Genomic DNA, 21621 nt, shown 5'->3' with positions numbered 1-21621 from the left:
TGAAGATACCACCACCGTGTGGATTCTACACCATCCAGGACATACAGTCATGAGATCCCTTCTGAACTTCTAGATGTTCCACACCCAGCCTGACTTTTGGGAGATACTCTGCGAAACAGAATTTCCAAAAAATGGAAGTACTTTGGCTTCCCTAAGAATTCTATTTCACACTTAAGTTTTCTTTCCGGTTTATTCTTCAGAATAAGAGTATGGCTGAGGAGGTTCATAGTTTGCTCCGGAGAGTGCATTGCTGCTTTTGTCAGTTACCTGCCACTTGTTAACTGCTACTAAAGACTTCATCAGATTTTCAAACTGTAATTGTCCTCTGCAGAAATGAAATACTGATGTATTTCTGTCTATCTCTGCACATAACAGTAGAAAATATGTATCACCACATATATTAGTGTAAAATCTCCCTGGCTACGTCTCTTGTCTTACTATGGTGGATTTTTTTTCTTTCTACAAAGGAAATTTTTTAATGAGGCAGTGAGGTGTGTCAAAAGAGTACTGAGTTGCATCTTTTATTTTGGATTAAATATTATGATTATAATCAGTGCAAATTTCTTCTTTTAACTTGAGGTTGAGTAGAAATGAGCCTAAATTGTTTTTTTCCAACACCTCAGGTTTATAAATTTCAGATAAGTTGCTGTGTAAGTGACTGCAAGTGGCTGTCAAGCCAATTACTTGGAGGTCTAAAGGATTCTGCCTAGGTCTTCTTAGAACCTGAAGGAATCCATTATGCTGTGTTTAGAAGGCCAACCTGTATTTGTCAATTCAAGGAGAAAAAACATTATTTGCTAAATGAATCTGTAGTGTTTGTAAATAACTTCACTACAAATAACACTACAAATTGCTGCGATGTAGAAACAGCAAAATGCTAAAACCAGAACACCTTATCCTCATAAATAAGAACATTTAACTTTCACAGGGCCTGTTTTTTGTTTTGTTTTCTTTATGTTTGCTCTTTTTTAGCATTTGGTGTCCGGTTGTCATCAAATTCAAAACTGGTAGAGTTAGTTTCATTCTTACAACTGTACAGTTTAGATTATGATTTCTGCAAGTCAGGGCATATTTAAATGATACTTTTGCTCAAATTTTATTTCAGCCAATATATTTCAAAAATATTTTTATCTTTTAACAGTCTTAAAATTTAAGTAGCTTGTGTAAATTTGTTTGTTGCTTTAAAAGGCTTATATAGACATGGCAAGAAATGATGGAAAAAAATTATTTTTTTTGCAAAAATATATTGAAGTAGAAGTATTTTTTAAAGAGTAATTGTAAGAAATGTGACTGAAGCAAATACGGTATTATCATGAGAAGATAGAATGCTTCAGGCATATGAACATCCCGAGGCAAAGCTGAAGGTATTTTAACTTATTGATAACATCTACTCCTTAGGGCTAAGAATGACTATCGTAAATTTTTCATTTCAGCATGTAATATAAATTAACTAAACTTTATCATTTAGATTGAGCTAAAAGTATACAGAAAAAGCAAAAGACAAATGAAATGAGTATCTGAGCAGTCTCAAGTGTCTGGAATGCAAATTGACAGCAAAGATTGCACAGTGAGCGTTGCATAAGCAGCACTGCCTTTCCCTTGGCGTTAGAGGGATGATGAATTTCCACGTGTCTGGGGAATATCAGTGTGGGAGGATGAGACCTGTATAGGAAAAGTGAGGCAAGTTGGCTGGAGGTTTCCTAAATACCAAGATGCTGAATAAATGCTCTGAGGTTTAAACCGCTCAAGAACGATGACAGTTCAAAAAGCAGGTTCTGCATGCAGATGGCTTTGCATCGCTGGTAATGTCATTAGCTCGTTTAAACTCTTGCTTTAAGTATCTGAGGTATTGGGATTTTTTAATCTACTTCTAACTTTTTTTACTGCATTTTCAGATTTGTGATGTGTTGTTTTCATGTTGGAATATGAATCACATCCAGAATATTTGTGTGGTTAACGTTTGAAGGCTTTAGTTGCTGTTTGAGAGAGGTTTATTTTAACAATGTTTAAGTTGGTGAGGCTTTGCTAGGAGTCAGGCTAACAGGAAGGTCAGAGAGATTGCTTAAACGTGTGTCAAAGTCACAGAAAATAGGAGTTATGTATGGCTGTAGAGGGATTCTCAATTTAAAGATCATGTCTGTCACTTGCTTTAATTTCCACAGTTTTTTAGTAAACCCTGTGGTTGCTGTAGCTGATATTAATAAATAATGGTTGTTTTGCATGCTTGCATTGAAATGGTTTAATCTGTCCTGAGAAAAGCACAAGATTCGGTACTTAATATTCCCCTTACTTGCATGCAGTGTTTTAAGGTTTGCTGACAAATAGAAGTGTATTACATGCTAGAGTAGAAAATAACATTGCAACAATTAGAGTATCTTGGAGGAAGGGAAGGTGACTTCATTTAAAAAATGAAATTATTTTATTAGAAGTAAGGTTGGAAAGGACCTTTGAGATCAAGTCTAAACTACAGCCCTACACCCACCTAACACTGACACATCTCCCAAATTGCCACATCCAACTGTTTTTTAAACACATCCAGAGGTGGTGACTTCACCACCTCCTTTGGCAACCCATCCCAATGCTTCACCACCCTTTTGGTGGAGAAGTTTTTCCTGATATCCAATCTAAACTTCCCCTGGTGCAACTTGAACCAGTTCCCTCTTGTCCTATTGCTATTCACTGTGGAGAAGAGGCCAACACCCGTCTCACTACAGCTGCCTTTCAGGTGGTTGTAGAGAGCAATAAGGTCTCCCCTCAGCTTCCTCTTCTCCAGGCTGAACAGCCCCAGCTCCCTAAGCCTCTCTTCATAAGACTTACCCTCATTATATCTCACTCTCAAGCATGTATACTCACATACACCAAGACAACAGAGACGTGTGTCCAAAGCAGTTTGTCTAGTGTGGTCTCACCATCCTGTGCCACTTCTCTCCTTCATCTCTGAATCTGCATGTCTTGAGAAACCACATGTAGCTAAATTCATGGATCTTAATGACCTGCTAATCTGATTTCCACCCACCAACATGCACGGCTTTTGTCAGCCCTTGTATTGCCATTTGTTCTTTCTTGTGCTTCTACACCTCTATGTACGCGTTTGGCCTCCAGTCATACCAGTCTTAACACTTCTGTTACAATTATGTGTACTAGGTGCTGCTACTGTTGTGTAACACAGCAGTCCTGAAAGGAGAAGCGCCACTGTGAATATTAAAATATCTGAACATGACTTTAAGAAGTATATTAAAATGTAATTCTATAAGTCATTGGACTAACTGCAAGACAGGTTGGGTTTATGAAGTCCTCTGCCAAATTTGTGTGAGTAATCTTACAGATACAACTATGGTAAAAAAGAGAAGACCTCAAGATCTTGGAAGTAAAATTAGAAGGAATAAAATCTTAGGTGGTTTTTTGACATTATTCTTATCTGTTGAAAATAGATTTGGTAAAATCAGCATGATTGAAACCTGTTGGGATAATTGTACTAAAGAAATATAAAACCAGGTAGCTATCTGTATTTAGGAAGAATGAGTAGATGAGAGAGAAAGGGTCTGTGATCCATGCTTGTAGAGTTTAAAGTGACTTTGAACTGTGGGATATTGAGTGAGTGAGGATCATTATTCTAACAGTGAAGCATAGGCTTTGGATTCACTTCAGTTCTATTAGAAGTCATTAGAGCAAATGGGATGTGTTCAGTACCCTGATAGGCACATATCTAAAGGTATTTTGAGAATTTTGTTTGGGAGGTCTCATGTAGTCAGTTATGACATGAAGGGTACCATCTCTTGTACCTTGGTATTTTAATTTTGAATCTTCTTTGGCACATGGGATATGATTGTGAGACGAACATCAATTACAAGATTGGAAGTTGCTAATAGAGAAAGTGACCCCAGGATCGTGATGGGTTTAACAGCAGCATAAGCAGATAGTGGCCTAACTGCTAGTAGATGTATTTGATGTATTTCAGAAGGATTTCACTAGGACTGACAAACTTTGCAAAAGCTGAAGCTCAAGAGGGAGGAAAATGAGCAGCAGGCAGAAGGTGATGGAAAGCAAATTATTATTTTTTTAAATTAAGAACCAAAACAATCCCAAACAAACAAAAATAGCCCCCTCCCCCCAAAAAACCCACAGCAACTAAACCACAAAACCAACAATCAAATAAAAGGCTGAAATACTGCAGTCTAGAATGAGGATAAACTTAAAAGGAAAGTTGCAGTCTGGTGTCTAGCCCACTAAATGTACATGTTTGTATTATTCTAGGTTGTTTAGTCAGTCATATTTGTAACAAACATGAAGGGATGAAGGGGAATCACTTCAGAAATTGTGTGTGTAAAATATTGATAATAAAAGCAAAACTAAAGGGATGGATGACTGCAGAAAGGAGAGACTGAAAACAGGAACCAGTCAATCCTCGGTGATTAAAGGAGAGATATGTGAAGAAATGTTGATTTAAGTAGAAAATGCTTTTTTTGGGGGGTTGTTTGTTTTCAGATGAAATAATCAGATTGAGGCACAGGTGTGTGAAGTCTGTGCCACGTGTTCTGGAAACATGAGAACCCGTGTTCTACCTTGCCATATGGCTTTGGAGATCCATGTAGAAAGACTTCAGCAAAAACGTCTGTCCTGAGCAGCCTGTTAAGTGCAAACAAAGATCGGGGCATCTTGATCCTTCAGAGGACTCTGCAGTTCTGCCTTACATTCTCTGTCCTGTGCTAGTTGGCAGCTTCCTCGAATTCCTCCTCCTGTTTCTGTTCTTTGCTTTACTTCATGCCTGTTAGCTCGTTCTTGTACCTTGCTGCATGTCCCTTATCCCCCTTGCCTTTCTGTGTAGTGTCTCCTAAACAACCTTTTCCAAAAAGGCAGTGAAGCCAGGAAGTGCAGTACTCTCTTCAGTCATTGTGTTTGCTCTTCCTGTGTGTTTCAAGCATAATGAATTTAAATGAAATGTGATGAGGATAATAGCTCCTCAAGCTGGTGAGCCTGGAGTTCTTCCCCAAGTCTACAGAGTTAACTGAGTGTTTCCCTGACCTGGTAATGTTAACTTTTAATAGACCTAGAAGGAAAAAAATGTTGATCTGTACCAACATTTATAACAGCCAAGCCCCGTTAAATTATATGGCAGTTAACCTAGCATCTATTATTGTAATGGAGTAATTCATAAAATATTTATCTGTTAGCAAATTAAAAGCTAGAGGTATAATAAGTGGCAATTGACAAGGTTTTATGGAAAATATCACCATTCAAACAAACCTGATAATTTATTGATGAAAGGAATGTGTGAATGTGTTGTTAAAGCACTCATTAAATAGAGGAATTGGCTAATTGATAATCAGCAATGAATCTATCTGTCTCTGCTCTGATTTCCAGGAGGTTCCTGTCCTGTGTTTCTCCATAACAATGTTGAACTCTATTACTGTTCTAAAATAGCAGTTTAAACACATGGTGATAATTGTTGTGAATTGTCATGTTATTTCAGCTCTGACACTCCCGTAAGAAAGCTTACAAGTCTAGGTAAATTGACTGTCTGCAGTATGAAAGCAGAAAATATGTGCTTGATATTTGATAAAACTCTTGATTTTTACAAGCTAAAATAGATTCTAAAGAGAGACTGCAAAGTTAGACAAAAATATTAGAAGAGTAGATTTGAAGGCTATGCTTGGCAAAACCCCTGTGGCTCTAGAGCTTATGTCTCCCCTGTCATGTCTCAGACCCTCTCTCTGTTTCTGTTTGCACGGGCTCGTAGAAATGTTGGTTGTTAGGGACCTCTGAAGGTCATCTACTCCAAGCTCCCACTTAAAGTGCCAGTGTCACCAACACTAGCTCAGGTCAGTCCTGAGGGATGGAGATGGCACCCTGAAATCACCTTTCCCTCTATATTGCATAGGATCTGCATAATCACATTAAGGCTGCTTAATGCGTAAGGTAAAAGGAATAGAGAAAAGTGATGATGAATGACAAACATAACTTATGAGTAATGAAAAAATAAGGAAAGGAGAAGGGTTGAAAACTTGGATCTTGAAAGACAGGTATTTCTAGTGTATCAAACTCAAGAATTAGTATCGACTTTGCAGTGAAAGTGTCAGAAGCTAAAGCTGCTTTGTCTGCATGAAGTTTTTTGTAGGATACGACTGATAATAGAGCAGATCAGAGTAATTATTATGAGAATTAAATTATGCTTCCTCACAAGCAGCTCCGCTATTCTGGGAAGTAACAAAGGGAACTCACTGCAGCCCGTAGGTTAGCAACTTAGTTTTTCTACTGGAGGAACTGTTAAAATAAACTATAACAAAGTCATGGCAAATGTGGGGTTTGCTTCTTCTATTGAATATTCAACCTACAAGGCTGGTGATTGATTTAAGCTTTGGAGGTTATCTTCACAGTAAAAAGGGACATAAGCTTATATGTTTTACTTGAAGTTTGGATTAGATACAAGAGAGATTGAATTTCTGAAACCAGATCTCTTAAGAGAAAGTTTAATTCATGCAAAAACCAGAGATTCTAAGTTTTGGATATTTGTCTTCTAATATCTTGCATTTTTATAATTTCAGTGAAAGTTATGTGAAATAGTCCTTAAGAATCTCTGTGTTCTATAACAGCTACAAAGTACCAGTTTTGACTTATTTGTTAGTGAAAGGAATGAGATATTTTTCTACAAGTCTTAAAATACATCTCATGAATATTTCATGCATTTAAAAGCATTTTTTTAACCTCATTTTTACATTTGCAGATATTTCTGAGATGAAGAGAAATACAAAATTATTGGTGGAGACTTGCAGGCCATTGTCAAAATTAGCTTTGGGGAATGTTTAAAAGCATTTCAGACATTACCTGTGTTGTGCTTTGCACCCTTGTCTTGGAGTAAATGGCAAGAATGAAGCATGTCCCAACTTTCTAGACTGAAACAGTGTTTTCAAGAGTAATGCTAATGTAATAAAAAGCCCTCTGTATGCTGTTCTTACCCCCAATGATGCTTTTGCAATTCATTCTCAAAGTGGAATTGTTTTTTAAGACTGCTTTAGTGACATAGCCTCCCAATGCCATGTATGGCATTACATAGCTGCCTGTGTTTCTTAAAATGTAGTAAAATATTCCTGTGTACAAAAGATTGTATAATATCTAGGTGAGGTGCAGTATCAGGTTAATGTTGATGAAACAGCCTTGGCTCTCAGACTGTGTTTTGGGTTTGTTTGGGGTGGTTTGTTTTGTTTGTTTTTTTTTTTTAAGAAAAACCACCTCAACACATAACTGGTTTGGTCTCTTCTGGGTTTGTACAGATTTGATTCAGAAGTAGCTTCTTCAGAATGGTTATCATTCATTTACTTTAACCTGATCTTATTTTCTTTTAGTAATTGAAGTGATGTAAGAGCTGTGGTCTCTAGGCTTTTCATTGTTCAAAGGAACTATTCCCTAGTGTATGTGATTAAGATTTTGACAGTATTCAGACTCTCACCTGGAAGTATGTTTATTTTTGGCTTAAAATATGTTTTTTACAGGTTCTTGAAAGTTTGTGGCTCTGAACTAGTACGTCTTGAGTTGTCTTGTGGCCATTTCCTCAATGAAACATGCTTGGAGGTCATTACTGAAATGTGTCCAAATCTTCAGGAATTAAATCTGTCATCATGTGATAAAATACCACCTCAGGCTTTCAACCACATAGCCAAAGTGGGCGGCCTAAAGCGTCTCATTCTCTATCGAACAAAAGTGGAGGTAGGAAAAAGTATTTTTAACCTTTGCAATAAATGCTTTCAATCCTGGCAAAGTTCTTTTTTTTTTTTCATTAATGAAGAAATTAATTAGAATTTTGCATGTAAATTCAAAGGTAAGTTAAGAAAATTCAAAGGATGTTTCAAAAACCATAAGATCTTTTTGCTTTCAAAAAGCTTTTGTATTTAACAAAGATAATTTAAAAGCCCCTGTGTTTTAAATTGCATGGATGGTTGGTGACTTTTTACCAGTCGTTTAAGTGATGTAGTGAAATCACACATGTGGAAGCTTTTCTCTTGTTTTGAAGTGTACTCCAGATAGACTGTATTTGGCAGTGTAATTGGGAAATTACGACGCTTAGTGTGTTACTGTAATTCTCAACATTGTCTCCTTTAGAATGACTTGCTAATTACTAGATTCCTACTGTCTTTGTATATTAGCAATATTTGACACATGGAATGTAACTTTTTAAAAATACTTTTAATTTACAGTGTAAAAATTTCTTCTTCATACAATTACTCAGCTGCCTGAGTCAAGGTTATTATTATTTGCTGCAACACATTTGCTATCAAAAATTGAATCATTTTACATGCTGCAGCAGACTGTTACAGCTTACTACATTTTACAAATGTTGTGTCCTATTAAATTCAGCAGTTTGAATCGGAAGCAATCCCATTCCTTCTCGCTATCTAAATGTCGCTTTGTTACTCTGATTTACACAGAAGCTTTCATACTTGTGTTTCTCTTGTTGCAAAAGGTACTGCTTAGGAGAGCTCCAAAATGTGGGAAAAAACCCCACATCTCTGCATTATTTTTCTCTAGTTTTTAGTTTCAGATTAAGCATTTTAAGATGACTTTGCTTGTGTGTGTTACTTCTGCTTAGGGTTTTTGTGCTCAGAAGTGAGATTATGACACTGTGTGATGTGGGGTGTTAAGCTGTAGGTGCCTGAGGGGCATCTGAAGTTATACTACCTTATTTCATTTGTAAGGAACTCACGCTAGACATACATTCAACATCTTTGTCAGTGACATGGACAATGGCACTGAATGCACCCTCAGCTAGTTTGCCGATGACACCAAATGGTATGGTGAACTCATTGAGGGAAGAGATGCCATCCAGAGGGACCTTGACAGGCTTGAGAAATGGGCCAGTGCAAACTGCATGAGCTTCAACAAGTCACAATGCAAGGTCCTGCACCTGGGTCGGGCCATTCCTAGGCACAAATACAAACTGGGCACAGAGTGGGTTGAGAGTAGCCCTGAAGAGAAGGATTTACGAGTGTTGATAGATGAGAAGCTCAACGTGAGCCGGCAGTGCACTCATGCAGCCCAGAAGGCCAACCCCATCCTGGGATGTATCAAGAGGAGCGTGGTCAGCAGGTCAAGAGAGGTGATTCTCCTCCTATACTCTGCTCTTGTGAGACCCCACCTTGAATACTGCGTCCAGTTTTGGTGCCCCCACCGTAAGAGGGACATGGATCTGTTGGAGTGTGTTCAGAGGAGGGCCACAAGGATGATCCAGGGGCTGGAACACTTCTGCTGCGAGGACAGGCTGCGGAAGCTGGCATCGTTCAGCCTGGAGGAGAGAAGACTTCGGGGGGGACCTAATAGCTGCCTTCCACTACCTGAAGGGAACCTACAGGAAGGCTGGGGAGGGACTTTTTACAAGAGTGTCCACTGATAGGACAAGGGGAAATGGGTTTAAGTTAAAGAAGAATTAGATCTTAGAAAGAAATTCTTCAGTATGAGTACGGAAAGACTCTGGAGTAAATTGCCCAGAGATGTTGTGGCTGCCCCCTCCCTGGAGATGTTCAAGGCCAGGCTGGATGAGGTCTTGAGTAACCTGGTATAGTTAAGAGGCGTCCCTTCCCATGGCAGGGAGGAGGTTGGATTAATGGTGATTTTTCAGGTCGCTTCCAACCTAGGCCATTCTGTGATTCTACAGAGTTAGTTGCATCTTGTTGCCCTTTTCTGTGGTAAATTCTATGTATGTTTGTGTTGAAGGTCTAGCACTAACTATATGTAATGGTGATTTGGTAGCGGTGGGTAGCTTTTGAAGGGGTAGGCTACCAGGAATGATTGACTTTTGCTGTGGGGTAAGCAGGCAGCCACCATGAAAGTGGTGCCCCTCAGTAACTTGTTACTTTGTGGTAGTCACTCTGTGTATTGAAGCAGCTGTTCCTTCAAACAGAAGAAATCAATTGGTGAGCGCTGCTTTTAAGTGCCTTCTGTATAGAGCTGAATCGGTGCCTTGGGTGTATCTATTCCATTTCCAGATCACTAGTCTTTCTGTAAATCTCGGATAAATCTCCTCACCTCAACTATTGACTCTAATTGACAAGGCTTTTTCAGCTCCAAGAAAGATCATTGTATCAGAAGTAAAGATTGTATAATTTGGTTTTTTTCCTACAATTGACTGATCATAGTCTTCTTGATTCTACTCAGGTATCTTCTGAAGTTTGAGACTTTGTGCTTGTAATAGTGCAGTAGCTGAGATACTCTAAAAATGATTGGTAACTGCCATTTCTCAGCTATCGCTTTGCTGAGCAGAGCTTGAAATTAAATTGAATATAGGTGGTGGAGATTTCCTGACTTTCAAGCCCTTAAATTGTGAAGCTTTGTTTCTGCCTTTCATGTGTATGGACATGCATCTGCTTGTAGCTGACAAGAAATCTAATTCGTAATCAAGCTTACTTCCATTTTATACATAAGTATAAACAAAAGACACTGTTGCTAACAAGCAGTGGAAGAGAAATTTCTAGAAATTTAAATAGGTAAATTGGAGAGGATGCTTTTGTCTTTCTTGTTAGCTGAAGCCACTTAACCATATACATTGTGCATCACAGGTGGAAAAGTAAAAGGGAGAGAATGAAGATGTAGCACAGGATTTGAGTTAGAGGATTAGAGCTACAAAAGTCATGGATCTTTAGAAATAACATTACTTTTCTGGACATTAGCTTCTGTTAATGCAGATCTTTGGTTTCCTATACAAAGTAGGCTGCCATTCCTTCTATTATCTTCAGCTGGTATGGAGATACTGGGTAGTAACTGGTATGTGGATGCAAAAAAAAGACAGGCTAGATTGATCAAGCACTCTCTGAAGTGATTTAGACTTCTCTAAAAGGAACTATAATACAGTATGTTCTTGATTTTTGTGAAATATCTTGCTACTACTGTGTCCTCATTGTTGGAGCTTTTAAGAAGCAAACAATGGAACAATGCTAACATTTATTCAAGAACGTGGCATTGTATTATTGCCAGCTGGACCTGCTCAGAGAAAAGAACTGAGGCTGTGAATCCACTAAGGAAAACTGCTAATTGATGATGAGTACATGATTATTAAGACAAAGTAAGAAGGTGAGAACAACAGAGCTAATGTGTGTGTTATGGTCCTCTGTAAAAGTTCTATTTCAAAATAAGTTAAAAAAAAAAAAGAAAAATCTGGTCATCCCATTTAGCCCACTGTTTACCTAAATAAATCAGTGCTTTGCTCTTTTTTTTCTTCTTAAAGAGAAACCAAAGAACAAGCAAAATAAAGTACCAAGTCTCTTTAGATAGTTTCTTATTGCATCATGTTCTAGAATGGCACAGGTACGGGTCCTGCCATAATTATCGATGTGTTGTCCTTTTTCTGTGAGAGAAGGCTGGCATCCCTGTTCATCCTGTGTTAAGAGCCTTGATATAAAAATGGGGTGATGGGCTTCTGATATCACTGGAGATTTTGAGGTAATTGCCAAAAGGTGAAGAGGGAATAAGTATGCAGAGAACCAGTAGGTAAAATTTGATGAGAATGAGTGCTACAATGGACAAAGGACTATTTTGTGGGCATTTTAAAGGTATCTGATACCTTTGACCAAGAGGAAATTTGTAACATGGGCAGTTGTAAGAGAAAACACTGAAAAATATAGATACTGAGAAGAGAAATAAGAATTTCAGCATTAAATGTGACAGCCCTTATTTTCTTGTGCCATGAGAAATCAAAGAGTTAATGCTGCCATAAAATTGTTCTACAGAATTTTCAGAAATAACAGGTCATGTTACACTTCTGGGAGTTATTGTCTGAGCTTTTTCAGCTTGGGTGAAATTTCATTGGCTTGGGTACAAATCTTTAGGATTAAGGGTTGCAAGCAAATAATGGGGAAAAAAATGAAAGCCTTTAGCTGGAAAGTGGAAAGAGGTTGAATCAGTGACAAATAATCATGCAGTACAGAGCCTTGATGGTGCCTTTTGATCCTGTGTCAGACTCATGGGGCTGAATTTGGTCATTTGAGCCAATAATGTGAAGAGTGAGTAGGAAAAATGAAGGTGTAAAACAGATTTGCAGACATAAGGGAGGGCATAATTTGACCAAATGAAGCAAAACCAAAATACAGTAATTGAATTAACTACAGGGACTATTACTTTCATTGAATTAATTTGGTAATTGCTGCGTTGCTGTGTCCCAGTCCCTGCTGTGTCCCTGGCACTGCCAAGTAGCTGGAGAGAACAAAAAGGTGCCCCTGTGCATCCTGAATCCCAGCTTGCAAATTACATTGCGCCTGTTTGTGAGGAGGCGTTTTGACTTTTGAAAGGCAACGTCTGCACTCAGTTCATTCCACCTTCGTTTCTAGGCACTCTTATTCTTGTCTTACCTGATGGTCATGCAGCGTTCATGTTGCGTCTGTTTTAAAACCTGTATCCTAAGTTTTTATCGCTATCCACTTTTTCATCTCAGAAAGGTTCCAGTAATCCCAAGTGCGTTGTGGAGGAAGGAGAAGGAGAGGGAAGCTGATTTTTAACAAGTACATTCCAAGTCTCACACTTTTCATTGTGTTTCCTTCTGTGTTGTAGCTTTGAGAGGCTGAGGGAGCTGGGGGTGTTCAGCCTGGAGAAGAGGAGACTCAGGGGGGACCTTTTCGCTCTCTACAACTGCCTGAAGGGAGGGCGTAGTCAGGTGGGGGCTGGGCTCTTCTCCCGGGCACCCATTGACAGGACGAGAGGGCACGGCCTGAAACTGCATCAGGGAAGGTTTAGGTTGGATCTCAGGAAGCACTTCCTCATGGAGAGGGTGCTCAGGCACTGGGATGCACTGCCCAGGGAAGTGGTGGAATCACTGTCCCTGGAGGGGTTTAAGGAGAGGCTGGATGTGGCACTGAGTGCTGTGGTCTAGCTGTTGCGACGCTGTTTAGTCATGGGCTGGACGTGATGATCTCAGAGGTCTTTTCCAGCCTCAACAATTCTGTGATTCTGAGGTGATGCTGGTGGATGCCCAAGGAGAATAGACTTGCTATTCTAATGCCAGATTATACTATAGAGGAAAATATTTTTACTGCCGTATTTATTTTGAATCTGTAAATGAAAGATTGCCTGTGTTAATGTCTCTATCTAGAAAGCATCACTTAAATATATTTGTGGTTGTGGTAATAAAGGACAGGGTGGGAGGTGATCCCCTTCTGCAAACATCAGTTGAGAAGGTGAGAAAAACTCCTACACCTGATGACGGCCTTTTTCAGTATGGTTGTAGAAGCCAGTTGAGCTGGGCTAAACAGTCTCCAAATGTCCCTTCCAGCGTTCAACTCTTCTGTGATTCTGTGGCTTGGTGCTGATGGTTCTAACTGGGGACTTAACCCATGAGCTTTGGTCTCCCAATCTGTGACCATGACAGTGGCCAGTTGTATGTTGCTGTACGCCACGCTTTTCCTGTCAGTAGAATTTGTGTAATAGCAACTTTCTCATTTTGTAGCTGTGGTATGAAGATAGATACACAAAAGACTTTGAGATTTTCTTATGTGAATGTTACTATATAGGTTACACAGGGGTGTCTATAAGCACTTAAGTACTGTACAGTGATAACACTCTTGTCTCAGTTGCAGGAAGTTAATTACACAGCTCAGCCTTTTTCCCTCTGGAATAATTGAGAAAGGAGTTGCTAAAGAAAGTTTGCTTAAGAGGTATAAGAATTTCTGTGGACTGAATGATTGGGGACTTCAGTAGTTGTCTCCTTCTGGGACCGTATGGTTACCTCGTTCTTCTTAAAGGCCACAAAAACTACTTTGTAAAGGGTGAGGTGACCTCTTCTGTTTGCTTCCTCATGAAATGACACCAATTAGCTCAGGGAACTGAAGGAGTTAAGTATAAATCTAATTTGGCAGGTGATTCCCTGCCCTTTTCTGTAATGTTTCATTTAAGTGAACACTAAACATACAGGGAAGTGAGGATAGATGAAATCAAAAGAGGTGAACAACTTGAATAGTTTGTAGACCTCTAGATCATATTTTAGTTTCCGGGAACAGTATATTATGTATTTTTTGTGTTATTGAATGTTCCTGTGCTATCCCAAGACATGATCTTTCTGTCAAAAATAAGATACTGAGTATAAGTATTTATTCCTGTAACTCAAAATCTTAAAAGTAGGTGGAAAATCAGTGCTTTCTAGTAATCTGGGAGGTATGAAAAGTTTTCCTTAAAACTAAAGCTAACACTGTATAAGTATCTAAAAATAATTTTTTGTTCTTTTTTAACTGGTTAAAGCAATGACTCGTCTTTATAAGCACACATATAATCTCACTTCTCTAAACCTTTCAAATTCTCTTGTATCTCTAATGTAGTTGTTTCAAAGTATTGTAGTGTCAACAAGTACATAACTGAAATCTTGATGCCTTAAAATACTGGGGGGTAGGGCATGTATATAAAAAAAAAATAAATTAAAAAAGACCAGGAGTGTGTTTTACTTTTTTTTTTCTCTGGAGCAGATATAAATATGAATTGTATTTCACCATTGCTATACCTTTTGTTTCTGCGTTATTAGTGTATTAGATTTTGCTTTCTGAGAAGAATTACTTATTGCGACTGTTGTGAGTTGATTGTATGTTGGGTTACAGATGTTGAGAATACAATAGCTTGAAATTCATGAAGTAGAAGTCCCTTGACTGCCCTTTCGAAAAAGGGACTCTGTCTCCAAAGGCTTTTTCTCTCTGAAGGGTTCGTGTTGAGAGCTGTGGGGCTCAGCATGAAGACTTCTGCCAGTGGTTGTGTGTGAGTCCCTACCCCAAGGGAGGGGAACGGGTTTCAGGAACGCTGGCTTTCCAGGTGCTGAGGCCATGCCGAGCTGCAGCAGTGCTCTGCTGTCTGTCACTTCTCCGGCCGTTGCTCAGGCTCTGCTGCCATGTTTTGTTCTGCTAGTCATGATTACCCTGTTTTTCCATCCTTCAGTTGGTTTGTCTGACTCAGAGTAATCCGAGGAGAGTAGTAACAGTGATGGAGATGTAACTGCCCCAAAAGAGACACCGGGGGTGTTCCCCTTAGGGAGTTTCTTTCAGGTGTTCAGTCTTTCACATAAAGCAAATTAATTTGGTTGATGATAAAGCAATTATTTTGTGTAAGAATTCAGTGGGTGCTTATATGTAGAGACTCAGTGCACACTATTGAAGTATCCAGGGGTCACATATGATGTAGATGATGCTTTTAAGCCAGCCTAAAAACCCTCGCATCTCTCAGGTGATGATAACAGCATACGTGTGACCTGTCTGAATTAAACCAACATGAATGTCTTAGATCCCTGCATGTGTCCCCTCTGTTACGTTAATTCCTATGGAGGGGAGAGAACAACTTTGCTGCTTGTGGAGTCACTAAATGTAATGCTCTGTAGAAACACATCCTTGGTGAAAAGCAAGATACAGTGGCTGTTAAGTAGGATGGGTCTTACCAAAGGAGATTTGACCTATTGGCATGCAATTGTGAAGGGGATAAACTTGCAGTCACTAGTCTGCCCTTCCAAAAAGTTTGGCCTCAATTCTGGTAGTGAGGCTGTTCTTTAAAAACTTGCCCATACCCTTTTCCTTCAGGCTGCTTGATCCCAATAAGTAACCTGTGTGAGATTATTATCTGAATGTCAGTTGGTAAGTACCACACGTGTGATTTCTCTTCTTGATTTGCCAAGAGCTTGTTTGTAGTTTCCTTAAAGCAGGTGGTGGTTTCCTTCCTCTTGCTTTTCCATCGACTTGATAGACAGCTTTTGCTTCGCCATGGGTGGTTCTTGCATGTATATTCAGCATTAAGAAGTTTGGTTTTCCTTGTGGTAACTTGGCAGATCTTTTTTTATTATTATTTTTAAGGAAGGAGTTCTTAACCTGTTCAGGATGTTAACTTGCTAATTTCTGCATCATCTTTGAGAACTACATGCAGAAAAATGTGATTCAGGCTTCTCATGTCTTTTGTATGTGTCGTATGTCTCACTTGCTTCTCCAGTGAGATCATTCTAATCTGTGGCGTGCTAGAGGCCTTGTGTTACCTATAAGGACAATTCCCAAAGTAATTTGGTACCCAGTAATGTGTGTGCAGTAATACCTGTGTGAAGAACAAGGCAGATGTGCAGGAAGGGGGTTTGCCTCTGCAGTGGTAGAAGTAATACTTGTGATGTGTGTGCTGAAAGCTTGAGATGTTTTGATCGGATCTGTTCCCACAGTTGTGTATTTGTCTGGCTGAGCCAGCTGGTCTCACCCTCCCTCGCTGTAAATTTAAACCTTTTGAGAACAAAAGGGAAGCTCCTGCTCAGACCATAAACAGAAGAACCCTTCTGTGTGGTTCTGAGAATATTTTGATTTCTTTGCTGAAGGATCAGCTTCTGAGAGTATGGAAGTGATTGATGGGCCAGGAGAGACATGGAAGATTTCATTGGCGTGACCTTAGTCTGTAGTTCTTTTCATCTGCTTCTCTGGTACCAGGAGTTTTAAGGAATTCACTTAAAAGTAGTTGACTGTGACTTCTATTAGGAAGACTGAGTACTCAGAGTTTCCTGCAGAGTTCCCTCCTCTTTACCACACCCCTTCTCATTAAGACAAGGTTGAATTTTCTGTCTTGGATTTTTACTCAGATTATTAGTTGTTACTAGATGATATTAACAAGCATTTGGTCAGGTAAATAGGCTCCCAAAATATAACTGCATAGTATCAAATGGCTGAACATGAGCCATCAGTGTGCCCAGGTGGCCAAGATGGCCAATGGCATCCTAGCCTGTGTCAAAAATAGTGTGTCTAGCAAGAGTAGGGAAGTTATCATGCCCCTGTACTCATCACTGGTGAGGCCACAGCTTTAGTCCTGTGTTCAGTTTTGGGTGCCGCGGTGTAAGAAAGACATTAAGGTGCTAGAGTGGCTTCAGAGAAGAGCAACGACAGTGGTGAGGGGGTCTAGAGAACAAGTCTTATGAAGAATGGCTGAGGGAGCTGGGATTGTTTAGCCTGGAGGAGGCTGAGAGGAGACCTTGTTACTCTCTACAGCTGCCTGAAAGGAGGTTGTAGTGAGGTGAGTGTTGGTCTCTTCTCCCAAGTTACCGATGATAGGACAAGAGAAGATGGCCTCAGGTTGCACCAGGAGAGGTTTAGATTAGGTATTAGGAAGAATTTCTTTCCTGAAAGAGTGATGAGGCATTGGAACAGGCTGCCCAGGGAAGTAGTGGAGTTGCCATCCCTGGAGGTATTAAAAAAATGTGTTGATGTGGCACTTCAGGACATGGTTTAGTGGTCATCGTAGTGTTGAGTAGACTGTAGGATGAGATGATCTTAGAGGTCTTTTCCAACCTTAATAATTCTATGAAATGTGTACTGACTGTTTGATGTCCTGTGGTAATTGCCTAATTGCTCTTTCAAGTTTTAGCTAGATGTGTTGAGAAATATAAATTTGATTTGTATGCAGACAGCATGTGACAGCTGGCGATTGGGTACTGGATGTTCAGGATTGCACAATTCTTTGCTAGCTGGCTGATCAAATCATTCGATGCTTTTCCTGTTTGTCTTATGAAAAGGTACTGGATAATTTATTTAGACAAGCTTATTCCATAAACAGTTGGTTAATATAGTCCTAAAGACCCTGATTCTAAGGTAAAAGCAAATGTTTTTTACAATATTTTAACATAGATTTGTAGAGTAAGATGAAAATGCTACTTAGAAGTGTGGGTGAATACTCTGATATAATCTGTTATTAAATGTAACAATCTCGTAAATTTATGTGCAAAGACTCTTCAAGATGCATTTTTGATGGAGACATAAGTAACTGAAATATGAAAAAGAAATTGTTAAATTAATTCTTCTGTATTGTGGAAAAATGCAATATTCTTGTTGTGGTGACCCTGCAAATGTAGGCATGTTATCTGATCTCTGCCTGCAACTAATGTTACATAAGCATTTGAACGTAAGTGGGGACAACAGGGTTGGGGGGAGAATAGGGCAGTGAGGGCTGCAGATGGGGAAATTATAAGAAAAAATAATACAACTTTGATTCTCCTTGTATAATGCAATTGGGGTGGTGGGTATTAAAGGATTTTTTTTTTTTTTTTACTCCTAACTCAAATTTTTAATGTTAAAACTCCCAGATTTAGTTGGGGTTAATTGGAGAATTAATAACTCAGATTCAAAACGTAGCAACCAAGAATAACCATATTTCAAGCAGTCTTTAATGAGACTTAAAGATTACTTTCAAGATTCACTTCACTGGAAAATTTAAAGAAAAAACGGCAGGAGAATGAAAGTCTTGTAAAAGATGGAGTGTCTCAAGTTGTTTTCATTGAGGGACTGGAAGAATTCCCAACTTATGTCAGATATGGTTCTTCTGAGAAGGGGAAAAGACAGCCCATTGTTTTTTCCCGGAATAAAAAGGATCAATTTTGAAAGTAGTTTTAAAGATTTCTCTATAATAAGAAAGTTTATAAAAAGGTGCAGACTGTTTTTTCCCTGTTCCAACCCTAAAAGTAAAATTTCATTGTTTTTCTTAAGCTCTTCCTTTAATCTTCCAGAGGCACACTGCGGTGCACTTATTTTCCTGTTTTCATTTATTATGGTGCAGGTGTTATGTGATAGCGATATTGTAGTGTATCATTTGTATTTTTAAAAACCTTTTATATTCACCCTTTTAAAAATACCAGTCTACTTGACAACGAAATTGCAATGAGTAAAAGGTCAAATATTCAAACTGCATCTTTCCCAGGTGAGCCACATCTGCCACAGGCAGGAGGATTTTCTGTTTGAACGGATATTGGGCTCAGGCTATCTGTTGGATACTTTCCTTATCGTACTAACATCAGAAATGATTTACACTCCCTGCTGGATCGCGAATGCAAGTCAGAACTGAAGTGTGATGTCAGAACTGAAGTGTGATGGTCTTTACAAAGACAGGTAGGATGCAAGTGAGTCCAGTATCACCTATTTAGTTGAAGTATTTACAACACTGAAATGTCTTCCAGGCTGGAGGACTTTCAGGTTTGGGCAGACCTCTCCCCTTTCTCATGAGGACTGAGTTAGGAATTCAATGGTAGTCTCATCTCTTCACTTGTCCAAGGCAGGATCAATTCTGTTACATCCTTTTCCTCATCTGAAAACACCTCTCATGGGAATGGAGGATCGAGTAGACCGTTTTATTTGACCCCTTTGGACTCTTCCTGTTGTCTCTGTCATATTATAAAAAAATTATTATTTTAGTATATTTTGTTTGGCTTGGATGATGGAAGAAAAGTAGACCATTGCAGCCATGCCACACACAAAGAAAAGGTAATTCTTACCTGAAGCTTGTTTCCAGAGTGGTTTGGTTTGCTCTTTTTGTTTTGTGGGTTGTTGTTTTTTTTTTAAATCACCCACTTTTCTCAATCTCTGTGAAGGGGAACAGGTACAAAGCCAAACCTTTCTTTTGATTCAGAGGTGAGTCAAAAAAATCTTCAAACTACACGTATCTTGGCTACTAGGTTCAAGAATGGTGTGACACGGATAGTCTCCTTGGCTGAGAAGTTGAAGTTAGATTCTCTCCAGATCAAAGCTTGCTGATCCAGAATTTAGGTGCCCTCCTAGCTCTTGTTGTAAAGCACTCTAGCATCCGAAGTTTGGCCTGTGTTACAGCTTCAGGATGGCGTGGTTGCCTTGCTCTTCTTTGCTTAGACAGGGATATTATCACTCATCTTGCATTGCAAGTCAGAGAGATGAATTGTACAGACAGATGGCTCGAAACAGACAGGTTATAACAATGATAGTCTTTCTATATGTAGTACATATGGATTCTGTGAGCTGCCGTTCATTCCTGTTATTTTCATGTCCTTTGCCACCTGGGTTCTCACGTGACTGAGGCACAACTAGGCACGCACAAGGGGTTTTTACTTCTTTCTTGACATATGCAAACCCCATCTCAGTTACAGAAGAACAGACACTGCTTCTGAAAGAAGTCTGATTTCTTGTATGTGGGCATATATGTGCCTCAGAAGAGGAATTAATATAGCCAGTACAATTAATGTTGAATAAGTAGTTGTTTACTCTTTGGCATGATTTGTGGTGGTGTAACACAGTGTTCTACCAGGCTCTCTTCTATTGCCCACATTTCTAGTGCTTTTTTAAGTTGTTTTTTAAGAATAATTATTTAAAATAATACTTCAGGCTTTTGTCACAGTTTAACCCCAGCTGGCAGTTGCACTACACGGCCACTTGCTTGCTCCTCCCTTCGGTGGAATGGGGGAGAGAATCAGGAGGGAAAAAAAGTAAAACTTGTGGGTCGAGATGAAGACAGTTCATTAGGACAGAAGGAGAAAAGGAAATAGAACGTACAAAAAAATGATGCACGATACACTTACTTGTCACTCACTGACCAATGTCCAGTCAGTTTCTGAGCTGCAGTGTCCCCTGGCCAACTCTCCCCCAGTTTATATACTGGGCATGGTGTCATACAACATGAAATACCCCTTTGACTTGTTTGAATCAGCTGTCCTGGCTGTGTCCCCTCCCAGCTCCTTGTGCACCCTCAGCCTCTGCTGGCAGGGCAGTATGAGAAGCTGAAAAGTCCTTCACTTAGTATAAACACTGCTCAGCAACAACTAAATCCTCAGCGTGTTATCAGCATTGTTCTCATCTTAAATCCAAAACACAACACTATCCTAGCTACTAGAAAGTAAATTAACTTTATTCCAGTAGGGGGCTGGTTAGCTCAGTCAGTTGAGCTTAGTGCTAACAACGCTAAGGTCACGGGTTCGATTCCAGGGGTCCCTGGCGGCAGGGAGGCTGGATTAAAATGGTCTCTAAGGCCCCTTCCAGCTTAGGCCATTCTATGATTCTCTGAAATCAGGACAGTTTAATAGGTTGGGAGAGGACTTTTGAAAATGTGAACTCAGCGCACATTGAGGCAGGAGGAACTGTGTCAAATTACAGAGGGACTAAAAAACGTGTTCTGAGTGGTGCATCAAATTCCTGTTCAAGTTAAAAAAATTAGCTCAGTTAACTAATCAAGATGACTATGAATATAAGTCTTCTTACCTGTTTCACCCCTCTCTGAAAAGGAGGAATTATGGAATTAATCTTGCATCCCTTGAGCAAGTGAAAACCCTCCTGGTCCCCCTCACTTTCCCAGTTGCACTTACACAATAGGTATGGGGGTTTGGGACTTGAAGGTCAGGTGAATGAAGATGGAGACAAAAATCCAACCAGTGAGTCCTCCAGCGTTTGTCACTCACCCCGTGCCTTAGGAGTTCTTCAGTTAAGAAGAAAAGGAGGGTAGTTGTAATAGGTGACTCTTCTGAGGGGAATAGAGGGGCTCACTTGTCGACAAGACCCATCCCACAGGGAATTCTACTGCCTCCCTGGGGCTCAGGTTGTAGATCTTAAAAGGAAACTCTCTGCTCTGGTGCAGCCCTCTGATTACTACCTTGTGTTAGTTATCCAGGTTGGCAATGACGAGGTTGCAGAGAGAAGTCCAGAGACACTTAAAAAGGACTTCAAGGCATTGGGGCGACTAGTTGAAGGCTTGGGTGTCCAGGTGGTGTTTTCATCAGTCCTTCAAGTCATAGGGAGAAACACTGAAAGAGCATGGAAATCACACCTGATTAACATGTGGCTCAGAGACTGGTGCCACTGTTGGAATTTGGGGTTCTTTGGTCATGGGGAAGTTTATATGGCACCTGGTCTGCTGGCGACAGATGGAGTA

General features: G+C 39.6%; 1 protein-coding gene across 1 annotated transcript in view; it reads left to right on the top strand.

The window, feature by feature from the left end:
* Positions 1-21195, top strand: part of FBXL4 (F-box and leucine-rich repeat protein 4) — a 40206-nt gene extending 19011 nt beyond the window's left edge. Inside the window, exons 4-5 of the mRNA XM_009865283.1 lie at positions 7488-7748; positions 21066-21195. Of these exons, the coding sequence (XP_009863585.1) occupies positions 7488-7748; positions 21066-21195 (391 nt within the window). The remainder of the gene's footprint in view (positions 1-7487; positions 7749-21065) is intronic.
* Positions 21196-21621: the final 426 nt, after the last annotated feature.

The sequence above is a fragment of the Apaloderma vittatum genome, unplaced genomic scaffold (assembly GCF_000703405.1).
Source record: "Apaloderma vittatum isolate BGI_N311 unplaced genomic scaffold, ASM70340v1 scaffold6062, whole genome shotgun sequence".
NCBI lineage: Eukaryota > Metazoa > Chordata > Aves > Trogoniformes > Trogonidae > Apaloderma > Apaloderma vittatum.
Note: the sequence above shows the minus strand (reverse complement) of the source record. Positions and strands in the feature narration are given on the sequence as shown.